The sequence below is a fragment of the Epinephelus lanceolatus genome, chromosome 12, assembly GCF_041903045.1.
Source record: "Epinephelus lanceolatus isolate andai-2023 chromosome 12, ASM4190304v1, whole genome shotgun sequence".
Taxonomy (NCBI): domain Eukaryota; kingdom Metazoa; phylum Chordata; class Actinopteri; order Perciformes; family Serranidae; genus Epinephelus; species Epinephelus lanceolatus.
In genome coordinates, this window is record NC_135745.1 from 38,798,306 (window position 1) to 38,821,071 (window position 22,766).

Consider the following 22,766-nt stretch of genomic DNA (forward strand, 5'->3'; position numbering starts at 1 on the left):
AATAATATTCCAGCATGTTCAAGCTCACCGTCCTCATCAGGGTTACGAAGATGGACACTGTTGGAAAAGATAATTTACCAGTGGATGAGATTGCTGAGCATCATACACCAAATAATGTGTGTCCATTGGGATCAATGGCACAGTTACTACTAACCGGACAATGAAGAATTGGAATGACGCTGCAAATTATATTTCATAAAAACAAGACTTCCTTAACAAAATTAAAACACTTCCCTGTGATGTTGATTTATAATGAATAGAGCAGTGGTTCCCATCTGGTCCAGACACGGGACCCAGATTTCTCCTTCGTCATTAGGTCAAGGTCCACACAGTTTAATACATTCAGCATCATACTTCAGTTTGGTCATGTCGTCGAGCTAGTTTGCCGTCTCTGTCAAGTAGTTACTCACTCCATGGCAGGAAACAGCATTTCAAAATAAAAGCTCTGTGCCAGAAATTCACTGCACTAAAAATAAAGTGTGTTTTTTACAAACTTGACACGTTTGCGAGTCACTTGTGGTCAATTCAGAATAGACCTGCAACCCACTTTTGGACCACGACCCACCAGTTGGGATTCAAGATTCAAGATTCAAGATCCTTTTATTGTCATTCAGCAAAACATCAGTGATGCAAAGCAGAATGAAATCACGAGCATGGTACCGTTAAAAACACAGATAAATAAAAAAGAAAAACAGTATATAAAAAGAGAGAACCACTGGTATAGAGCATACATCAACTAAACCAACAGGAAAGCAGGCCTGAAGGCGCAGACAATATTTAAATGCTTCAGGTTTTTCTCTTCTTTCATTTTTCATAAATAACTTATTAATCTGTGTTTGCTCTTTGGTGTCTTCCGTGACCTTTGAGTGTCTTCAACCTGGCTCAAACTCTAAACTGATTTATCCCTGATTCACCTCTTCCAATAATTGGAGGAGAAATCTGGTCTCAGACGTGGTCGGTACCGACGTTCAGCCCAGATTATCTGGTAATATGAGAGGTTTACAGATCCAGTCTTAAACCTCCCGAACTGCTCAGGCTGCTCTGATAATTTCAAACCTGTGATATTAGGTTTTTAAAATCTGGATGATTAGTTATGATTATGTCAGTATGGTGCAGCTGACGGTGTTGCTAAGACACAATAGGCATTCTAGCCCTTTAGGCTAACGTCAGCTAGCATGCTACTGCTGACAGTTAAGATCTTATCTCCAAGAAGAATAGACGACCCGTGTTGACCATTTTCTTATTCAGGTTCGTTCAGCCTTCTGCTTTTATTTTTCTGACTGCAAAGCATTGTTAATATTACGTTAAGTTTTCGCACCATGTCAGGATCATATGAGGTGGTGCACTCATGCTTCTTCATGCATGTAAATCTCAATAATATCTTGTTATATGTGTGATGCGCTGTTATTTTAAAGTCTTGCAGTGTGTGCATGTTTAAGATTAGGGGGAATCACATCTGTTAAGTTTCTCTTTTTTTATATATATGATGCAACCTGATTTAAAAATCAGATAGGATTTAAAACTCCTGTAGACGAAGCCCAGGCTTTCCACTGCTTAAGTTCTGCAGGCTTAGATCAGAAGAGAACACTGTTTGGCAGAGTCTTGTTTCTGACGCATGTGCAGATTGACAGGAACAAGGATCCATGGTCTGTCTGTGTCCAAACTACAAGTTAATCTGCATCGACGGTGTTAAGTTATATATTGTCAGCCCAACTCAGTCTAGTATCCTATTGTCCTGCACCTTAGTAAACTAAGGGTTAATATCCTCTGGAGTCCAGCTGAGGATTAGGAAATGGAGGTTTAACTGCCTGTGCTAATGGTGGGTGTTTATCTCAATACTTTGTTTTGTCACTCCCCGACTCGCTCTCATTTCCGAAAGCTGTCCCTGGAGCCTCCACTCTTGTAATGGCTTAGCTTTCTGAGCGCCACAGTATGGAGGGAAAGGAATAACAAGATTCTCATTTGGGCTCCATACACACTGCCCACAGATACATGTATAATTGGCCCTGTTTTCATTCGGCTCTGTTGTTAAATGCACTAGCTATTAGCGTAGTGGTGTTGGTGCTGATTTCATGTGTTTGTTTATTGTTGGAAGGTGTGCTCCTTGTTTGTTTGAGCATGCGCGTGTGCACGGAAAAGTGCGCAGGAGTGTGTGTGTGTGCGTGTGTGTGTCAGATAGATAAAGAGTGTGCTCTATCTCTCTCTCCCTCCCCTTCTCTCTTCTTTCTGAGTTTGGTCGTGGTTCCCCTGGGGCCCCTGTCGCAGTAATGGCCTGCTCCTGATTGCTCTGATACAGGTTAGGAATATTGGCTTTAATGATGTGTAAAATGAGCAAGCAGTGCCTGTGACATTTACAGATGGCACCGCCTTGGCCTGTTCTTCCCAACTGCTCGTTAATTCACGGGAACGGCAAGCACTTCTTTAAGTGACTGCCTGATGCATGCATACGACACAACACAACACATCCTACACACCAAAACAATAGCTCACCTTGTGCACCTCTGCGCCTTGTCATCATTTCAGCCAAGTGTTCGCACAAATGGATTTAAGAAAGAAAAAAAAGGAGTCCTCAAGGCTAAGAAGTGTTTGCTAAGTCCTCTCTGAGGGTTTCTCACACCAGTCTCCAGAGGTCTTTGAGAGGCTTAGACAGAATAGAAACGTATAGACAGCACAGCTGGGCTCAGCATCAGACCCCCCGAGGTGCTAATCTGGTCCACAGGTCCTCGACGATGCATCTGCTGCACGTACACACCAATAAAGGACTCATTCTTTGCCGGTCCCCCACTTTTCTTTCAGGTTCCACTTTGATTTTCAGGTCAAACAAGGTGTAAAAATATGATTTACAACTCTCTTTTAATGACAGTGCCAGTCAGTGGTGGAAGAAGAAAAGTCCTGCATTCACAATCCTACTTACATAATTGCATTGAAGTATTATCAGCTAAATGTACTTAAAGTATCAAAAGAATTATATATGGATTATGGATTAAGGAGCATTTTACAGTTGTAGCTGGTTGAGCTGGAGCCAGTACTTCATATACAGCTCTGTATTATAGTCCAGTGGTTCACAACATGGCCCCCCTCCAAAGAGTCACAAGTTAAATATGAGGGGTTGTGACTGTGAGTGAGGATGGGACGATATAGGACACTGGTTCCCAACTGGTCCGGCTACAGGGTCCAGATTTTTCCTCAGTCATTAGTTCAAGGTCCACACAAAACACTCACAATATGTTGATCGTGGTGAATTTTGATTACTGGGATAATAAATAAAATAAAACCCAAAGAGACCGTGCAAAAACAGGCTGTATGAGCTAGAGATGCACCGATCCAGCTTTTTCAGTTTCGATACCGATCCCGATGCGGTGGCTTTGAGCATCAGCTGATACCCGATACTGATCCGATACCATGGTTGACCTAAAAAGGTATATACCTTTACATGTAGAACAGAAAAGACTAGAGGCATCAGGCATTGATGACTACACAGTTCTTTCCAAAGATAAAATGAAACAGTGTGAAACAGATTAATGCAATGATGAGCTATTTATTTTTAACAAAAATAAACAATTGTGCAACAGCAGTTGAAATAGTGTGAAATACCTCCACACAGCAGATTCTCTCCTTCTCTCCATGACATATGACGTAGTTCGTGTCGCAGTAGATTTAAAGGGAAAGGATCAGGTATCAGGTATAGGTATAGGTATAGGTTGCATTTTCCGATACGCAATCCATCTATTTTGATGATATCACGGCCGATATTCAATCCAGATATCGGATCGGTGCATCCCTAATATAAGCAACACTATCAAAATGCAAAAGATCTCAGTCAAGCGTTGCCAAAAGATGTGATACCATTTCAAATATTTGAAAAGTCTTGCTTTTTAAAATTGTTTGATTATTTATTTATTTTTTTTCACTTATAAAAAGGCATTGTGTCTGTGATGCAATAAAAATATGTTTCTTAACAAATTGTCAGGTTAATTGATTCCAGTATGTGTTGGTGCCATTTTAATCATACATTGATGATAATCAGGATAATATTGGGCAATTATTAACATGGAATTTTTATATCATCCCATGCCTGCACTATTAAAAGAACCAACTGATTCTGCTTAAAAATATTAAGGTAACGATTTGCCTGCATCTTTATAAGTAGTTCCAACTCTGGCTTTATTGAGTAAACACTATGAATCTTTTATAATCCGACAAATCCATTTAGTTTAATACAACCAACATGTTTTGCTTTGACCTTGACAAATGTGTTATGAAGCTGAGCCAACTCAATATTTATCCAAAAGTTGCGGTGCTGTTTAGTGGTCAAATTATTTTATTTAAGATAGTCTAACTTATTTTATCTCCATCCTACTCGAAAATGTCAAAACTTGACCAGCTTCTTGAAATAAGCTGTCAACTAATGCAAACAATTTAATGTAACATTTTTTTAATGCTAAAAAAGTATCCACAAACCCCATGAATCATTTCGTGAGATAGCTTTGTATTTGATAAGTTGCCCTACTGGGGCTTGAACAGTTTATTTTACTTTAACAGTTAACATTTAAATGAAGTCTGAAGAGGTTTAAAGGTGAAATCCCTCTTTGGTAGAAAGGCTAATAATTTATAGACATCTGCGAGATGACAAGGAGCCTCAATCAGAAGCCAAAAAGGTTGGGAGCCATTAGTTTAATCCTTTACAACAGATTGTATTTTTTAAGTTTATTGTGTGTTTAATTTTATGTAACTAGCATCTATATCTGTCAGATAAATGTACTGGGGTAGAAGTATGGAAGTACTCAAGTAAAACCTGTACTTAACTACAGTACTTGTAAATATACTTCCACCACTGCAGCCAGTAAACATTAGAAATCTATTTTTGTATCATTAAGCTATCAGTTAATTATTGGCGAAACATCCTGCTTATGAAAGTGTTATTGTGCTGCTGCTAGAAGCCATCAAGTATCTGATGAAAAACGTGCAACTGGGAGGTTCCTGAACAGTTTTATGATCCATGTAAATGGTGGACGAAGACGTGTATCTTCATCTGTTCCTTCCTCTTTGTAGCTCTATGGCCATTACACTCTAATTTCCTTTTTATTATGCCGTGTTAATTAAGGAAAATCATATTTCGCTCATTCTTCACAGTTGGCTCCTCTGTTGGCTTTAAATCGTGTTCTTCCTTGTCCGCCCACTGGCAGAGCTGCGTTAATTTATTTCTAATTGGCAAGAACTTGTTGACTGTAGGCTCGCAGATAGATTTGGTCAGGAGGTTAATGCACATGTTAATGCGACAAGGTGATCGTTCCTCTGCTAGCCATGTGCTAACTGCAGCCATTGAGTAATAACAGAGGCGCTAATGGCCCTTTTACAAGCTCATCATGTCAGGTGCGTGTAAGACAGCAGTGATACCTTTGACACATTGTTCATGCTCAGATTTACCGTCCCTGAGAAGACCACTTTGACCTCAGCATCATGCTTACACCGCGCAGAACTACTTTGGCTTATGGAGCTGAATTGCCACACTGTGGACGGCATTAAAATGTAATATCAGCGTGCTGGAGCTGCATGTAATGACAATACCGGTGTCTCACATAAAGCTTCCTGCTGCACATGCTCCTCTGTCTCTTTAGTGGCTACAGTATGTCTCGCGTGTGCATTACTATGCATGGAGAATTAGATTTGTTTTCCCTTGTATACTCATCAGTTTAAGAAACCAGCCATCCGTTGCTTTTTTAATCTCCATAATGAAAGTGTTTTAATGCCTCCAATTTATTGCCTGGGCAGCCAACAGAATAATTAGCTTTGTTCAGGTTTTTTAAAAAGATGAAAACACAAGTATAACAGGATTTGAGTCTGGGAGCCACAAATTATAATCAGATGCATTAGTTATTGTACCTGAAGTTATATTGGACAAGAAAAAATTGATTTCTTCTGTTTGTATTGCAGTTAATCAAGTTTTTTGTTTATTTATTTCATTTTCTTTCCATACTTTTTGGTTTTTATTCTCTCTTACATTTAGCGTCCCTTTAAGGTAACCATTTTGATTCCATCAAGTAGAGATTTTTGGGTTTTAATCCCCAGCAGTGCTTTAAATGTGCCACACACATAAATACTTTTTCACTGTAAGTCTAAATAAAGAGGCTTCCAAGCTTTTATTGATTCTCCGTGACCTGTAGTCGATTCCACAAACTAAATCAGATAATTGAAGTCGGTGTAGAGCTAATTGGATTATTGCTTTCCCCCTGAAGAGATGGCCCTCCACCGCAGCTCAGGAATTGCTACATCAGTGGTGTCCGTCAGACATCTGTCATTTAACAGCACAGGGGCTGCGTCTCGCACCAAAGAGGCTGAATTGATTATAAATACAAAGCGTAATCATTTCTTTGATTAGATGATTTGTCTGACGACGTTATCATCATCAGATTGTCTTCATTTTCTAACTACAGACAAACAGTTAATTGAATATAAAAACTTACACACATTAATACACAATGCATTAGAAGTATAAATGTATTTTTGTACATCAAGCAAATTTCTTTTTGGTGTAACTTCTATTAATGATGAAGCTACACAAGAAAAAAAAAACATTTCCCTGGTGTCTACTTGCCTCCAGTCCTCCAAACATGGTTTATGTAAATGAGATGACTATTTGCATAGACATAATTAGGTAATTACAAATCATTTGGCTATGAGCTCAAGCATGTGCACGGACCAGAGATGTTACATGAGTCACATTGTACAGTACGAGTTAATGAATTGCTTCTGAACAGCAGAGGCATTACAGCATGTGTTGGAACATATGTTGTGTCAGACCTCTTGTTTGAAAACGACAGGTGACATTTTCATAAATCTTAGTTAAACACAAAGAGCGGCAAGAAAAAAAACACACACACAGCAGATTCACAATTGTCAAAGCCAGTTTGAAGAAGGATTTATTTCAGTATATTAAAATATAACAAATGCGTTTAAGAAAACAATTAAACATACAAGACTGTATACCAAAAACATTATTGGACTCATTATTGTCTTAATATTTTCAGACACTAATATAGGCCTACTGCATAGCAATGAAAACCAAGGCTACCCTTGTTCGATGCATCATGCCCAGGCAAAACTGTAACATGATTACTCTCAGGAAAACAGTTTCCACAAGAAGGAATTAATGTAAAGCAAAGATCTTGAAACGTAGCCTTGTGCAGAATGCCTGACGACAAAATACCAAAAGGCCGGTACTAAGAGTTTTATAAAGACTGAATGACCAGTGGAAAAAGAAAGTGTAATAATTAATATTTGAATTTAAAAAACAGAATGTGGCTGTGACTCAGAAGGTAGAGTGGGTCTTTCACTAATCGGAAGATCAGCGATTCGATCCCATCTCCTCCAGCACGCTTTTCGAAGTACCCTTGTACTAAGTAAGTATACTGAACCCCAAATTGCTAATGGCTGTTCCATTAGTTTGTGAGCTCATGTGAATGGTTTCTTAGTAGCAGGTGGCATCGTGTACCGTAGCGTCGGCCACCAATGTGTGTATGTGCGTGTGTGACATGTAGTGTAAAAGTGCTTTGAGTGGCCAGAAGACTAGAAAAGTCCATTCACCATTTACCAATTTGGCTCTGGTCACTTCCGTAAATGTCTGTTTTTGCCCAAAAAATATCTGGTTTTGGTTTTGACAATAAGTGGAAAGTACGAGCCTGTGTGCATAAAAACACTGAGGTAGAAGTTAGGCTTAAAGGGTCACTTACATATTTACAGCTGGTGGGTGAAGTTGAGTAGAAAGAAAATAGTTCCTACATGAAACTGCTCACAACAAGGACTGTGAATTATCTTGAGTAACTGGGTCATGATTTCTGGAAAGAGACATTGCTGCAGAGTTTTTCAAATGCATTTTTTTTTTTTTTCACTCGCTTTAAGCCGAGCGATATCTAGTTCCATCATATTTGAGAGAAGGCAGACATCTTCAACACTCGCCAACTCACGCCAAAATAATCTGAATCAATAAGTAGCACCACAGGTAGGAGGGAAAATATGTGTTTTTGATTTTCTTTTTGGTTTAACTATCCCTTTAAAATTCTGTTGTGTGCATCAGTAACAGCAAATAAAACCAAAAAATACAGAGTTTTGAAAATAGATCATATAATCTGCATCTTTTATCAATTTACTTTCAGAGTCTAGATAAATGTTGCACGTATTGTTTTGTTCACAATTTTATCAACGAAATATTTTGAAATCACTGTCCCCTCAGATTGCCCCTTCTCCACGGTAACAGCAGCTGACTTACGCTCGTCCTCGATGGAAAAATGGCGACCAAAACCTAATTTCTCAAAAAAATAAGTTGAAATACATTGGGCAAGGGGCACCCAGTAGCTTACTGGGTAGAGCGTGCCCCATGTACAAAGGCAATGGCCTTGCCATAGCTGCTGCGGGTTCAAGTACCCCTGAAACCGTTACGTCACTGAAGGCAAAAAGCCCCCCCAAAAAAAACAGAAGTAAATTTTCATTTCCCTCAAATCCCCATTTTTTTATTCCCCGGTTATGTCTATACATTCACAAAGTATGTAGCATTTTAAAACTTTTGGGTAAGTGTGAATCAAATGTTTAAGGCATCAAAAAATGAGGTTAAAAGACGAAAATCTGATTTAATAAAAATGTGATATTGTGTGTTGCTGCTGACTGGTAATGGTCTTTAAAATTATTTGTCTCCACCAGAAAGGAATTAAATTGTCTCCTTGCCTTTATGAGATTTTGAAGCATTGTCAAATAACACAGCAGTGCACAGGAGCAAAGGAGAAATCGTTTGACTGTTGCTGAGTTTAACAGAAGCCCATTTCATCGTGCATTCGTGCATGGGTGGGCCTCAATCACTGAGCTGTGGCGCTGACTTGCAGAGTCAGATAGCACAACGGACACGCGTGTTTCTTAAGCACTAATTCATCGTTTATTTGTGTTTTCCAGAGCAAGAGGACTCCTTTGAGTTCATCATTGTGTCGTTGACGGGTCAAACATGGAACTTCGAAGCGTCCACATATGAGGAGAGGGAACTGTGGGTCCAAGCAATTGAGAGCCAGATCTTTGCCAGCCTGCAGTCCTGTGAGAGCATAAAGAACAAGGTACAGTAGGAAAAGAAATATCAGAAGGACCGAGCAGAGAAAATCATCTAATCACAGCATCGTCATCATCCTACGATTCTGCTGCTTCATTTAAATTCCTCTTTTCCCCTTCTTTCCAACCTTTATTGCGCCCTCACCCTCCCCCGCCCCTCCTCACCCACTTCAAGCTGTCACATGTGGGAGGTTGTCAGACAGGTGCACTGCAGTGTGGGGGATCTCTTATTAGAACTGACAGACATCAGAGATAGAACACGGCTTGTGTCAGCATACTGGGGAGACACGGGCCTCATTTTCATATTCATATTTTCTCTCTGCCTCAGTCTTTTCCTAAGACTTTGAAAAACCTCCTCCCTCCCTCACTGGTTGTCTATGATTTGAGGTCCAGCTATAATTGTTTGCCTTTTCTTACTCCTGCCATGATTAGTTTCTGCTGACTTATTCTCTCCCTTGTCTCTTACAGTCTCGGTTAGGCAGCCAAAGTGATGCAATGGCCATTCAGTCCATAAGAAATGTGAGGGGGAACAGCTTCTGTGTGGACTGTGATGCACCCAGTGAGTATCTTCACCACAACTGCTGATATTTTAATTATGAAGGCCTTGGAGAGAAAGAAACAAAGAGTGTCTGTGTTTCCATATTTGATCAGATATGAAAACATTTGATTTTTAGTGGTTTTATAAAGTTATTGCAAGGTATTGGTGATGAGACGTTACTCTTTGATCCCTCTGAACCTAAACAAGTACATTTATTTGCAAAATATCATTAAAGGTTTGGATTTGGGTTTACCACTCGTTAGCTCACTGCCATTGTTAGTAGTTATTACAAATAGAAAATCCAAATTTGTGCAATTATGTAGAGATTAAGTTGAGCAAACAGCAGCCACTATGGTGGTGTCTGATATGCTGTAACACCTATCATTCATGGGAAACATGCCCCCAAACATATCTCAATTTTACTTCTTACTTCTTTCTTATTAGAAGAAAATGTTTTTAAATATATCAACTTGAAGAAGTGACATAGAGATCGAATTTTTTTTTTTTTTTTTTTTGGAAAAAAGTTAATAAACTTTTGAGATAATGTTTTTATATTTACATGAACATATTTTACATTATCTTATTAGATTGTTATAATCACTCTAAATTCAAGTGTTCAGTTTTTGTTACCATGTGATGACGCAACCCACTGTAACTTACACCCTTTGTCCACCAAAATAAGCAGGTATATGTGGAGGTTTCAACGCGAGGATAGCGGCTAAAACAAGCGGTAGACTCCTTTCATTGCCACACAACTGGTATGGCATGTACGCCATCGCGAACATGCCGGAAAACAGGGTTAGTAAACAGAAAGCAGCATGGAGGCCGGTGAAAATGTTACAGTGGTTACTTCTTTTTTATGTCTGTTACTGCTACAAACTAAGTGCTGACTGATTTGAAAAGATGTTCGAGCTCTGCTTAGATGGTATTTATGGCTGGGATGACAAAAAGTCACAGAAGTTAATATAGTCGCTCTGAAAAAGGGGTGAAAATTAGCACGTCCACACAAGTGTCATGTTTCCATCACTGCAGATTGCAGCAGGAGCTGATGAATACCTGTAACTGTTGCAGAGTCATTTGTCCTAAGAGTAAATGCTGATTGTAACCTTTGACATTAAAAAAAAAAAACAAAACAAAAAAAAAAACAGATATAAGTGGGTGTTATTGAGTTTTTTTGTCCAGTGTGAAAGGAGCTTTATAGTATCTGCAGTACTGTAGTGTTTTTTGTTGTTTTCAAAAATGGTATCACTACAGTGGGGTCTGTTTGATGTTTTTATTCTGTCATTCTGGCTTCAATTGTGTTTTTATTTTGCCAGCTCAGTCTGTGCATCCCACAGGATAACAGGAGGAACAAAATATTAGCTATGGCTGTAACAAGCAGTAACTAATGAGTGAAACCTGTGTATGAACATTGCATCATCTGGAAAACCACAACCATAGTACCGATATAAAACTTGGTTTTACTGTATATAATCTCTATAGGCCCTTTTCCACTGGGTAAAAAAACACTTAACATCTGCCTTTTGTCTTGAGTGGCAAAGGTTGCAGTCTTCATTCATTCCCGGGACAAATGACTCTGCAGTTGTCATGGGATCTCACTCGGATTGGCTCAGAGGGATGGAAACATAACACCCGGCTGGACACGCAAATTTTCAGCCCTTTTCTGGTGCAATGCTATGACACCCAAAAAAGGCTTGACGACGTTGGTAACTTTCTCTTTGTCATCTAAGCCACAAATTCCATCCGTCTGCTCAAACAGCACTCAAGCTTCATTCCAAATTAGTCAGCACTGAGTTGTAAAGAAAGACTGAATAAAAGTAACATATAAAGAAGAAGTAACCACCATAACACTTTCACTGCTGCTTTCTACTGTTTACTAACCCTGTTTCTGGCGTATTTGTGGCGTTGAACGTGACACGGAAAGAAAAGGCATACTCGTCTTCTGGCAATGGGAAAGGAGTCTAACCCCGTTTTTTAGTAGGTTAAAACCCTGCATATATGTGCTGATTGTGATGGGAAAGTATTATAGTTTTTCTTAATCACCTCAGAGTAAACAGTGTGTTGAAACATTATCAGCCATTTGCACCAGTTTATCTCCAGCTAGAGGTGCTGGAGTCGATATCTAACGACCTTTACAGGAATTTCCTTGTTTGCTTTAAGATTCAGATATGATGGATACTGTTCTATTCTTGCCCGCAGAATCATGAAATCTGAATAATGTAAGACAAACTGTTGTTATCAGTGCAGATGTTGAAGCTACAAAGATCCAAGTTTAAAGCTAAAATCATTAAAGTAAAACTGGGATAAGAGGTTCTTTGTTGGAAGGTTAAAATGCAGATTTATCCTTTCAAACCTTTTTTCCAAGAGAGGTTACCAGGATGAAGAAAGTATTAAACAATCTCCTGTTCAGACTATTTATAAAGCTTTCCTTGTTACTTCTCTTCATCTCATTTCTCATTTCTTATTTCTTATCATCTACCCTGCAGACCCAGACTGGGCCAGTCTGAACCTCGGCGCCTTGATGTGCATCGAGTGCTCCGGGATCCACAGAAACTTGGGCACCCACTTGTCTCGCGTCCGCTCCCTCGACCTGGATGACTGGCCGGTGGAGCTCAGCATGGTGATGACGGCCATCGGTAACACGATGGCCAACAGTGTGTGGGAGGGCGCTTTGGAGGGCTACACCAAGCCAGGGAGCGACAGCAGCAGGTTAGCATCCTTCTACAAATAAAGGTGCTGCTTAATGAAGCGTGCAGAGATTATAGAGTGAGAAGGCAGCACCGTCTTCTCTCCATTACCTGCCGTTTATTAGCCACCCACATTTCAGCACAGGCAGTTCACACCGCAAAATGCTCCATAAGAAGCACTGGGGGTCCATAAATGTCAGTGTGCTGAGCCAAGAACACAGTATTTTATGTTTGAGCATCAGTCCGTCCCGTACACATTGATCACAACGCCTCTGTTTTATTTTAGTCAGTACTTTGATGCCATTTATATCCATCTGTGTCTTTATTTCAGGATATAATATCTAACATTTTCACCTGTGTATCTGTTGCCCTGCACATCCGTCCCTCTGCTAACTTCAATTGAAAACCATAATTCATGGAAGGAGAGACGTGTGTGACATTTTTGCACATACCTGATAAATGGCCTGACTAGCTCCAAACCCATCACATCTGTCACTTGACATGTAAGCGCTAATCAGGAAACGCTCTTTTAATCTAACCTCACATGTGAAACCGGCCCGAGCCTCTTTGTTCCCGCTCGATATCACTGAGAGTTTAATAGGAAGCAGAAGTGTGGAATTTTTCAGAACTTAACCAAAGTTTTCCTTTTTTACTTTTGGATCGAAATAAGTAGCTTTCCATCTTTTTAATATGTATCTCTTAAATTATACTTTGCCACTTACCGCGCACTGCCCTGCCTTAACTTACCCCAATGACTATCTGCTCCCTTTCCTCTGAGGTACCCAGATCTGGTAGGAGGATTGTTTATCTCTTGGTGACAGGTGAGACCTAGCGTCCCAGTCTGACTAATGACCTGCTGTGTGGCTGTGCAGGTAATTAAGCACACCATTATGGCTAAACCCCACCCCAAGAGCCAGGCCCTCGGGCCCCGAGCTGCCGTGTCACATATCCATCACACAGGGCCGGGTCATCACTCTGTCTGTCACAGCAAAGACTGTCTGCAGGGTCTCCCTGGTGGCATTAGACTGTTTTAACATCACAGCTTTGTAACTTTGTTACGAAAAGTGACATACAGAGAAACAGAGCTGCTTTCTTTTTTTACCGCTGCTTCTGCTGTTATGGCTGAAGAAGTATAATATAAATACAGTTTTAAGGCTTTACCAAGTGGCATTGATGGCTAATTAGTTGAGATATAATTAATCCAACACGCATTTGATACATTAGCAGACACAGACAGTATCACACACATTATACGCATGGCCTGTCATTTTTATTTGTTGGCAGGATACCTCAAAAAAGGACACGCTAAATTTCACTTACATCTGTTGAAATTTGGCTACTGGCCACACAAGAGAGCAAGTGACTCTTTAAATTTTGATTTAGTGGATTGTGCAGTTCTGGGTGCTTTTATGTTGTTATTTTGTCAGTTTCAGTTGGTGCTGAAACATTTAGTGGATTAATACAATAAAACAGAACTTTTCTGTCCACCGTAGTGGAAACATATAAACTGTACAACATCTACAACGTGCGAAATGACATGCATGTACGTATTACGGATAAACCAACCACAAACTAAGTAGAATCAGTGGATTTAAGTGGGGGCAAGAACAAAAAATAGATAATGAGATAATAATTAAAGTCATTTGTCAAACAAAAATTCAAAGTGAACATGGGTTATAGCTTCTGAAATGTGGGGATTTGATGCTTTTCTTTTATTTATTGTATTATATTTAAACTGAACTTAAAATTCAATTAAAAGAAAGACATCACTTTGGGCTCTGGCAACTTGAGATGGGTATTTAGTCCATAACCTGAGCCACTGCAAGGGCTCAGACTTAAGTACATAGGGCCAACACTCTACCGGGTGAGCAAACGGGACTCCCTACATCATAACATTTTATAGTGTAAATTGTCACTTTAAAAAATCAAAAGAAAAAAAAGTACGAGGCCTAATTACAGCTTTGAAATGATATATAATTTGATTGATAAAAGTTTTTCAGAGCTAATACAGACTTCATTCTCTGCTCAGGACACCATTACACCTCTATATCTTTACATATACAGCTCGGAGGTGCCTCTACCACTTACCCAGCATATCTATTTGATGGCAGGGATAAACTACTAGAGTTGAGTTTTTGTGAAGAGTAAAGAATTGATTGAACAATTTAACTAATAAAATAAAATGGCTGGTGTGTACTGCAGGTATATGGTCAAAGAAAAATAGTGACCTGACCCAAATAATGACAGTTATTTGTATCCCGTCGTTTGTGTTTGTGGACTTTTACTCATATCACCCACAACCAGAAACATGAGGGACGAGGTTAACCTTCTCCCAAATCAGTGATGTCTTAAGCTCTTTTTAGACAGGAATTGTGCAAATTAGCAGGAAAGCCCAATCAGTCTTTTTTCAGCATTGGCAGTATAAAAACAAAATCGGGGAGTGCAGCAAAATGCCGCCTACCTAATATTGTTTATACAGAATGTGCCTTTTTCGGGGCAATGGGGGGCGTGAGCAAGTAACAAAACGTGTAGCTCAGCGTGTGATGTAAACGGTGACGTGGGAGGGAAGCCACGGCTAGTCAGGCGGTGATAGTCAGGTGGCAATTCACTCGTTAATCGGCCCGTTCTTCACCGTCCCCGTCATCTGACGGTTAATGGCCTCTTCGTTTGCGAGTGCAAGGAGGGCGCGCAATTCCTTGTCTCCCCAGTTGCTCATCTTTACAGTGTCTGTCAGATTTGTTTCCCTCTTGCTACTAGCTGCTCGCTAATTCCTGCTATCAGCTGTTTCCTGTTTATCCACCGCCAGTGGGTCGCACGTGCGGCGTCATCAACAGCTCCTCCCACAAGTCTTCAACAGCCCCTCCCGTTGCGGAAGGCCGCCTCGGTCTGTTTAAACTAAAAGGGTTCCGCCAATATGACTACCCTACGAGGCGGAAAATTGGGCACCTCGGATCAACTCGCCAATCCGGCTCTGTGTGTATAAACACTCGCAGCTTGCCGGCAAAGCGGCCCAACATTCGCAGAATATCTGGCAGTGTAAAAGGGGCTATAGTCACGCGTGGCTCATGTCATGCAAGAAGAAGAGAATCATAATTGGGCGTTGTCACATTACATACTTAACATGCTGTGACGACGTGTTGCTGTGTGACGTTTTTTATGTACGTAACCTCAAATAACTCAACGCTGACTTTTGGTTTCATATGGGACACAAACGGCGATCTCCTGGGTGAAAGTTCTGTGTTTGTTTGACCCATCCATCCACCTTAACCTGCTACAGACGCAGACTTTTTTGCTCTTTATACTACATCACCTGACTTCCTCCTTTGCTCCCATTATATGGGGGAAAACAGCCCGCAGTGCATATAGTAGGTCGTGTAATCACATCCAATTACGTTTGTTGTATATGAATTATTGTGCAATACTTTGCGTACGTATGCATATGAACAACGAAGTTCAGGCAGTAGAATGAGTACCTTACAGTACACTTTACTGTATTTTTGTCAATGAAGCAGTTTCAGGATGCACTTCAGTACAAAATCACCACTGTTCACACAAACTGTACAGTGACAGACCTTCTCATGTGCACGTACTGGGAGCATATAAAAAGAAAAGTTCACAAAAATGCTGTTTCAGTTTACTAATAAACAGTTTTTCATTGTTTTTTCATTCTGCCGGTAGTCTCAGGCCTTTTCCTCTTGAATCCATCCTGCGCTCTCCGGCCAGTTCAGAACTGAATGATGGCCTACAGTTATTTATTGAGTGGTATCTGTGCTAAAGTGCTCCACTGTGGACTTGATGAAAGATTATTGATGTTGATTCCTCCCTCTACCACTGTCAGTCCCACGTCGCCTCGGGCGGGAAGGTTCTTCATTGTCTAAAAAATCCGATCTTATCCCGCAGCAGCATCTCCATTAGTTTTCACTGTCAAACAATAAATCTCATTTGCAGCATAACTAATCTTCAGACAAAACACAGCAGTTGTAAATATCATATATGGCCACTGGTTATTGAGATGCTGATGATTTTGTTGCTGATAGAACAATGTACCCTTGTGGGTGAAACGTTGGTATCAAATTATTTTGCTTTATCATGAATGATGAATTACAGCCAACTTAATGGGATGTATTTTTTTCAGTCTTTGTTTTAACACCATAAATCCTGACCTCACTCTCTCGTCCTGCGTGTGTTCCTCTTTACTTGAGCAGAGCACATATGAGAGGATTTTAATTGTGTCACATCGGTGACATGTAGCAGCTTTGTGATGGCACCCAGGCAGGCAGTGCATGGCTCTCGAGTCCCACTAAACATTAGTGACACCTAATCTAAACGATTCAGTAACTACCTGAATATCAACTCAGTGTCTGATTGAATGTCTCCTGCAAGACTAGTTTTACCCCCTTGCATTTTTGAGATTTAACTTAAAAGCATTCATCCACAAGATTGGTTTAGCTTATGATATTCTGGATCGAGAGAACACAATATATAGATTTGTCGTACGGAGATCCGCACAGCAACATCAGACTGATTGCAGGCCTCATAATGGGAAGCATGCTTATGCACATGTGTATATGTCACCTGTTCTTAGGCCTTTTAGAAGAGCGTGTGACACCAATGTCTAATAAGGCATCCTTTATGAAGTTACTAATGCACATTTTGGATTGGTAGGTTGTAAAAAATAAGTGGTGTCAATCACTTCTATTTAAAAATATTGCTGATCCTTAAATAAATGCTCATGTGTTTATCAGTTTCTAATAAGCCATCAAGCCTGCAGTTTGATAAATCATTAAGAAAGGCTTTTAATCATTAAGACCCCGATCACAGAGCACGTTTTGCAGCTTTAACCAATTTTGCTGTGAAGGAAACTCACAGATGTACCTTAAAATCTGCGTGAAAAATAGACAGGCGTAGGGCACTTGCTGTGGCTGTGATTGAGGGTGAGAGGCTGTTCCCAAATAGTGTGTTGGTCACAGGGAAACAGAGATCTGTGCAGGTAAATGAGACCCTCTGAAAGATGAGAAATCATCAGCTGGTTCAGGAGCTTCGTCTGGCTGATGTCTGGTTCAAAGCTTATTTTAGGATGAGTCGGGGACAGTGACCATCTGCTGTCAATCATCTGGCGGTATTATAGAAAGTAGCTGAGGCAACATTTTGTTCAGATATGTCTTGCAGCTTGTCTAATAGGGCGATGATGAAAGTAAGCATTATTTTTATTATCATTATGTTGAGCTGCACTTCTTTTACCAAATGTAACAAATCAATACAAATTCTAAAAATCATTCATGATTTTTGTAAATCTAATATATTATTACTCTATTGTTAAAATGGTGTTACATATGGTGAAGTTTAAGACTTGGGACTTGAGTGCAAAGATTTAAAGGGATAGTGCACCCAAAAATGAAAATTCAGCCATTATCTACTCACCCTCATGCCGAGGGAGGCTCAGGTGAAGTTTTAGAGTCCTCACATCACTTGCAGAGATCCAAGGAGAGAGGGGGTAGCAACACAACTCCACCTAATGGAGGCTGACGGCGCCCCAGATTCAAACATCCAAAAACACATAATTGAAACCACAAAATATCAGACTTCAAATGACGTTTTTCCAAACAACTTTTTATGTCGGGGCTTCAGGACACTTGGATCACTACGGACGAGCGGTATGGAGATATTTTGTGGTCCTGATATGGCCCTGCTAACCAGTACCTTCTGTCCTGTCTTGTATAAGGTAAATGTAAATGTTGGAAAATAGTAAATTAGGCTTGGAAAAAGGTATCAATTTTTTTTTTATTTTTTTTAAGTCCAAGTCGATTTGCAAGTCTTTTCTTAATTTTGTCAAGTCGAGTCTAAAGTCATCAAATTTATGACTGAATTGTGACTCGAGTCCACACCCCTGGCTAGCGTGAGCTTTGCACAAACCATGCACGCTACTACTTCTCGTCATGGCCCCGCCTCTCAACTCATGTGATTGGACAGTGGGGGAAAACGCTAATGATGTCATTGAAGCTTTTTAAACTCGAAGCATTCAGGGCGCTCAGCGATGCAAATGCAGCAAGTAAAAAGCTTCACTCTCATTGAAAACCATTATAAAAGCTGCCTCAGGCTGCTGAAATGTTCTCTGTCTGATCTGGCCCTGACTCTGCAGTCGTAAGGTGTTAAGAAAGAAGGAAGTGAGATGTCTCAAACAGCCAAAGTGATTTTTCACAACGTGGCAGCCAAAAATGTGCTCTTATTCATGGCTGATAACTGATCCATGAAGAATTAATGATGTATTAACCATTAATAAAGCCATTAGTTACAATTAATAACCCATTTATAAAGGATGCCTAATTAAAAGGCGGTACCTGGCTATGCTACAGTTAAATCCTCAATGATGAATTTGTGTGAGTGCTACGTTGTGGCTGATCTCTGCAGTCAGCATATTGGAGGGGAGTTGTTCTTTTAATTAGCACCTGGGAGTCGTTGTGTTTTGCACGCCACCTCTAATTGCTTGGCATGTTCATGACAGAAAGCACCACAGACTATTTTGACGGATGCTATGGGGGGAGGTCCAACATCCAACTTTACCCTTATTGTCTACCGGCGCGCACACACACACTCACAGCGAAACACACACACACAGACAGACACCACTTCTCATTTGGGGGAGATGTCCTGGAGCGTGGACGGATGTGGACGGCTATCCCTCACTGACGCGGGCCTCTCACTGTCACCCTCTGTAGGCTCCGCGCCGCCCTCGGCCACAGGCAGGTAATAGCTCTGATGAGAGCCCTCCACTTTGTTTCAGAAATAATTTGCCACTCCTGCCGCCTGCAGGGGCTGCGTGGTAATAAAAATGAATCACACCGCTAACCTCTCCAAACCTGGCCCCGCTGCCTCTTTTAACCCCTTCTGCTCCGGCGGTGGCATCTTTGCTCGTCCTCCCAAGCTGTTTGCAGCATTTACAACGTCGCTGCTGTGGTCATTTGGATTCCTGTTCAAGGATTTGTCCACAGTGGCCTCTGTCCTCCAAGTGATTCCCCAAAACAGGGAGCAAAGCTTGGGGGCTACTCACAGGTTAGGAGTGCTGGAACGCCGACTCTCAAAAGAGCTTTTAGAATAGCCGGCCTTGCCAGGAGCCCTGGTGGAGGAAGAGTAATTAATTAAGACAAATGAATAGCTGGGTCTTCCCATGTCCTCCCTCTCTCTCTCTTTCTCTCTCTCTAAATGAAACCCACAGGTCAGTAATTAGCCCTGTGTGGGAGAGGTGGTACCACAGTCACTAATTGCCCACATGCCACCGGGTTTCAGGGCCAGGTAGATGTAGAGGAAGACCTGATGGCAAAGTCTACATAACCGTGCAATTTAGCTTTAATATTGTTAGCTTAATAAAAGGGAAAAGATCTGACGCCGTCCCTTTATGTGACCGAGAATTTGAAATGTGTATGTACGTGCAGCAGGCTGCATACATAAGCAGGGCATGTGTTATCGTCCCCTCTGCTTTGTATGTGAGGCGAGGGTTCAGCAGGGGTTAACAGCATGAGCATTTAAGGGTGTTAGTCTTGCTGGCACAAAAACACAGCCACTCCATCATGAGGAGTCTGACAACCTCATTAATGTCACAATATATTCAACTCATCCCTCTGCCTGCCTACGGCACCCAGATGCTCTCCTGTTGGCCTCTCTATAGAGCTCCACACAACAACCTTTTGAATTCTGGTCATCTGTTCAGACCGCACTCTGGAAGCAAGAAAAGGTAGCAGCTATTCCACAAATATTTGTCTTAATTCTTTTGCAGCTGTTCTTCTTGGAGCGGAGCGCACCGTGTCTACACTGTACCCGCTGGACCATAGGGGGCCTTATTTAGCACTTTTGCAGCGGCATTTACTGTGCTGCTCCTTCATTTCTGGCCCTTAGCAACCTTTGATGCTTTGGGGCCCAGCTTTCTGTCCCTGTTGTGTGCGCTTTTTTTTTTTTTTTCATCTCTGTCATTTCCCTCCGAGCCCCCTCTCTGTCTTTCTGCTGCTGTCCCTCTTCCTCACTCTCTGTCTCTTCCCTCCCCTCGGTTTGTGGAAGTGAAGCTGCTGGCTGCATGGGAATCGGTCCCATACAAGTTGCCCACCCCCACTGTGAGGTCTGTTCAGGCTGGTCAAACCCCAAGACCCCCCCCCCCCCCTCCAACCCTCCAACACCACCATTTCTCCCCTTCACTGCGTCTATTTGATGTGTCCGCAGTGAATTTGGTTCCTCGGGGAAGAGTAGGAGGAGCTCTGGAAGCTTTGATTGTTTAGGAGGACTCAGTGTGTGTTTGAAAGATGGGCGAGTGGTGGGACGGACATCCTCCTCTTCCTATGGGCCAATGCACCTTTATTGCAGGCAGTCAGATTGGTCATTCTGTGGCTACTCCAGCGCTGGCTCCACCCCCGCCGTCTCAGTTTCCCTTCCCTTCTTATAAATTCCCATTCGCCTTTGTCTTTCAGGCTTGACTAATTATCCTTGTTTGTCCCTCTTTATTTGAATTCAGTCATGTGTTCTTGACTCCGTGGGCTGGGTTTAGGAGAATCATTCCGCCATTTGCCACTTAATTAAGTCAGGGTCAGGATCCATTGCTCAACGGAGAGCTGAAAGGACAGAGCTCTAATAGAATTATAAAAGAGGCCTTTCTCTACTGTTAAGGCTGCCTTTATCTAGGTGGGCTTCTGCGTAGGCAAATGAAAGGGGACACCAGCTCTGGACAGGAGCCCATTTCCACTTTAGACTCGGCGAGCATTTTGATGTTTGCCCAAGATTTCTTTCTACATAACGGTTGAAAGTTAAACACTGATAATCAGCTGTGAGATGACTCTGAATGATGGAGGAAGTTTGCGGTGAAGCAAAGAGCACTTGTTTGTAGTTGAAAGAGACACAGGCATTTTTATTGGGAACTTTAAGCTCCCCTCTGTCCCCTAAGCAACAGAGAAATTTAGAACAAGTATGTGCTCAAGCCAGGGTGGAGAAATTGGTGACTGTTGGTGCCTGCGTGTGTGTGTGTGTGTGTAAGAGTAACCATCGGTTCAATTTCCTAAATATCCCCCCATGCTGTGAAAATTCACTCTCCTTCCCCTCTCCAGCTCCCCTCCTACTCTGTCCTGGCGCTTTGACATGCTAAATCTGCTGATTTTATTTTTCTTCCTCCTGTGGTGAGGAAGTGTCCTTTTCAAGGGTCTCAGTTTTCCCCCTGACTGTCTAAACCCTACCTCTGTTTGGATTGTTTTTCTATTCCAAACAAAAGACAGAGGCGGGATTACCATTTCACTTCCTTTCACACTCTGTCTTTCAAGTGGCAGCAGTTTAGGGATTTTTTAAAAAACCACTGCCCGGCTGCTTTTGCTTTTATTTTTTTGTAAAAGTAGACGATGTATAACAAAACAAAAAAGAGCTGCGGTTGAATTCAGAGCTCAGCATCAGCAGTGAGTGAGGCCTTTTCCCGCAGGTCTCTGAGGCTGATTCCGAAGCGGAGGCTAACAAAGTGTCCTCAGGGCTCCTTTCTGAGATGTTGACGTCTTCTTAATGGCTCTCCTCAGCCTTTTTGTTTCACATCTTGGTGCTAACTTTCTGCCTCATTTAGCTCATATCAATTCACTGGGCTACACAGATTCAGCATCTCATTCATGCTCTGGCTTTCTGAGACAAACTTTAGACAACAGCTCTAAGTGATTGTATTTAACCATGCTCAGATTTTTTGTTAAAGGTTGTAGATTTTTTGTTTTGCCCTGAGGATTACAGTTGCTGAAAGAGTTTTCAGACATACTTTATCCTCTTTGGCAGTAAAAAAAAGGGAGTTGTTTTCAAAGAGTGCACCGGAAATAAGAGGGGAGGGCAGGACAGCCCCTTCCTGTTCTGAGCAGTCCGCTGGTTCTGAGGCCAATTGATTTGCTAACAGGCTTGTCCACACATAATGACTGAGTAGGGATTGATGAAGGTCTTACACCATAAAACTCTGAGCCACTGCAATTGCCTGCCATTAGGGCTGTATTGTTGCTCACATAATACCCTCGCCCTTAAGAAAAGATTTTCTTGTGTTGACCGAGGACTTTCTCCTCCACATTTTCCCCGAGGTCATAACAAAAACGCACCCATATGCTTATAGATGCAACAGCTCTCAGGCTATTTTTAAGATGTGGGTTAAGTTGCTTTATGAGCTTCTGGTGGCGTTTTGCAGTTAATCAATCTGTGCTGATAAAGAGCCGCACCTCTTCCATCACATCCTTAACTCCTGCAGTTAGGGCCAGTGCCAGGCTCCTCTGTGCAAGACGGACTGCTCTGTGAAGTGAGCCTGGCAGCTGACATATGAGTCTGAAAATGGTTGCTGTCTGTGGTAAGTTGGCAGCCTCGACACTTAGCTGCTAAGGTCGTAATAGAGGAGAGTGACTAATGTTGAACTGGTAACTATTGTTAAAACTGCTGCTGTCATCGGAAGTGAGCTATTTGGGGATTTACTC

At 41.4% G+C, this 22,766-nt stretch overlaps 1 protein-coding gene across 2 annotated transcripts in view; it reads left to right on the forward strand.

Moving 5' to 3' along the window:
- Nucleotides 1-22,766, forward strand: part of agap3 (ArfGAP with GTPase domain, ankyrin repeat and PH domain 3) — a 161,464-nt gene that overhangs the window by 131,780 nt on the left and 6,918 nt on the right. For both annotated transcript variants that reach the window (XM_033649814.2, XM_033649813.2), the window contains exons 14-16: nt 8,941-9,095; nt 9,556-9,646; nt 12,112-12,334. In XM_033649814.2, coding sequence (XP_033505705.1) covers nt 8,941-9,095; nt 9,556-9,646; nt 12,112-12,334 — 469 coding nt within the window. The remainder of the gene's footprint in view (nt 1-8,940; nt 9,096-9,555; nt 9,647-12,111; nt 12,335-22,766) is intronic.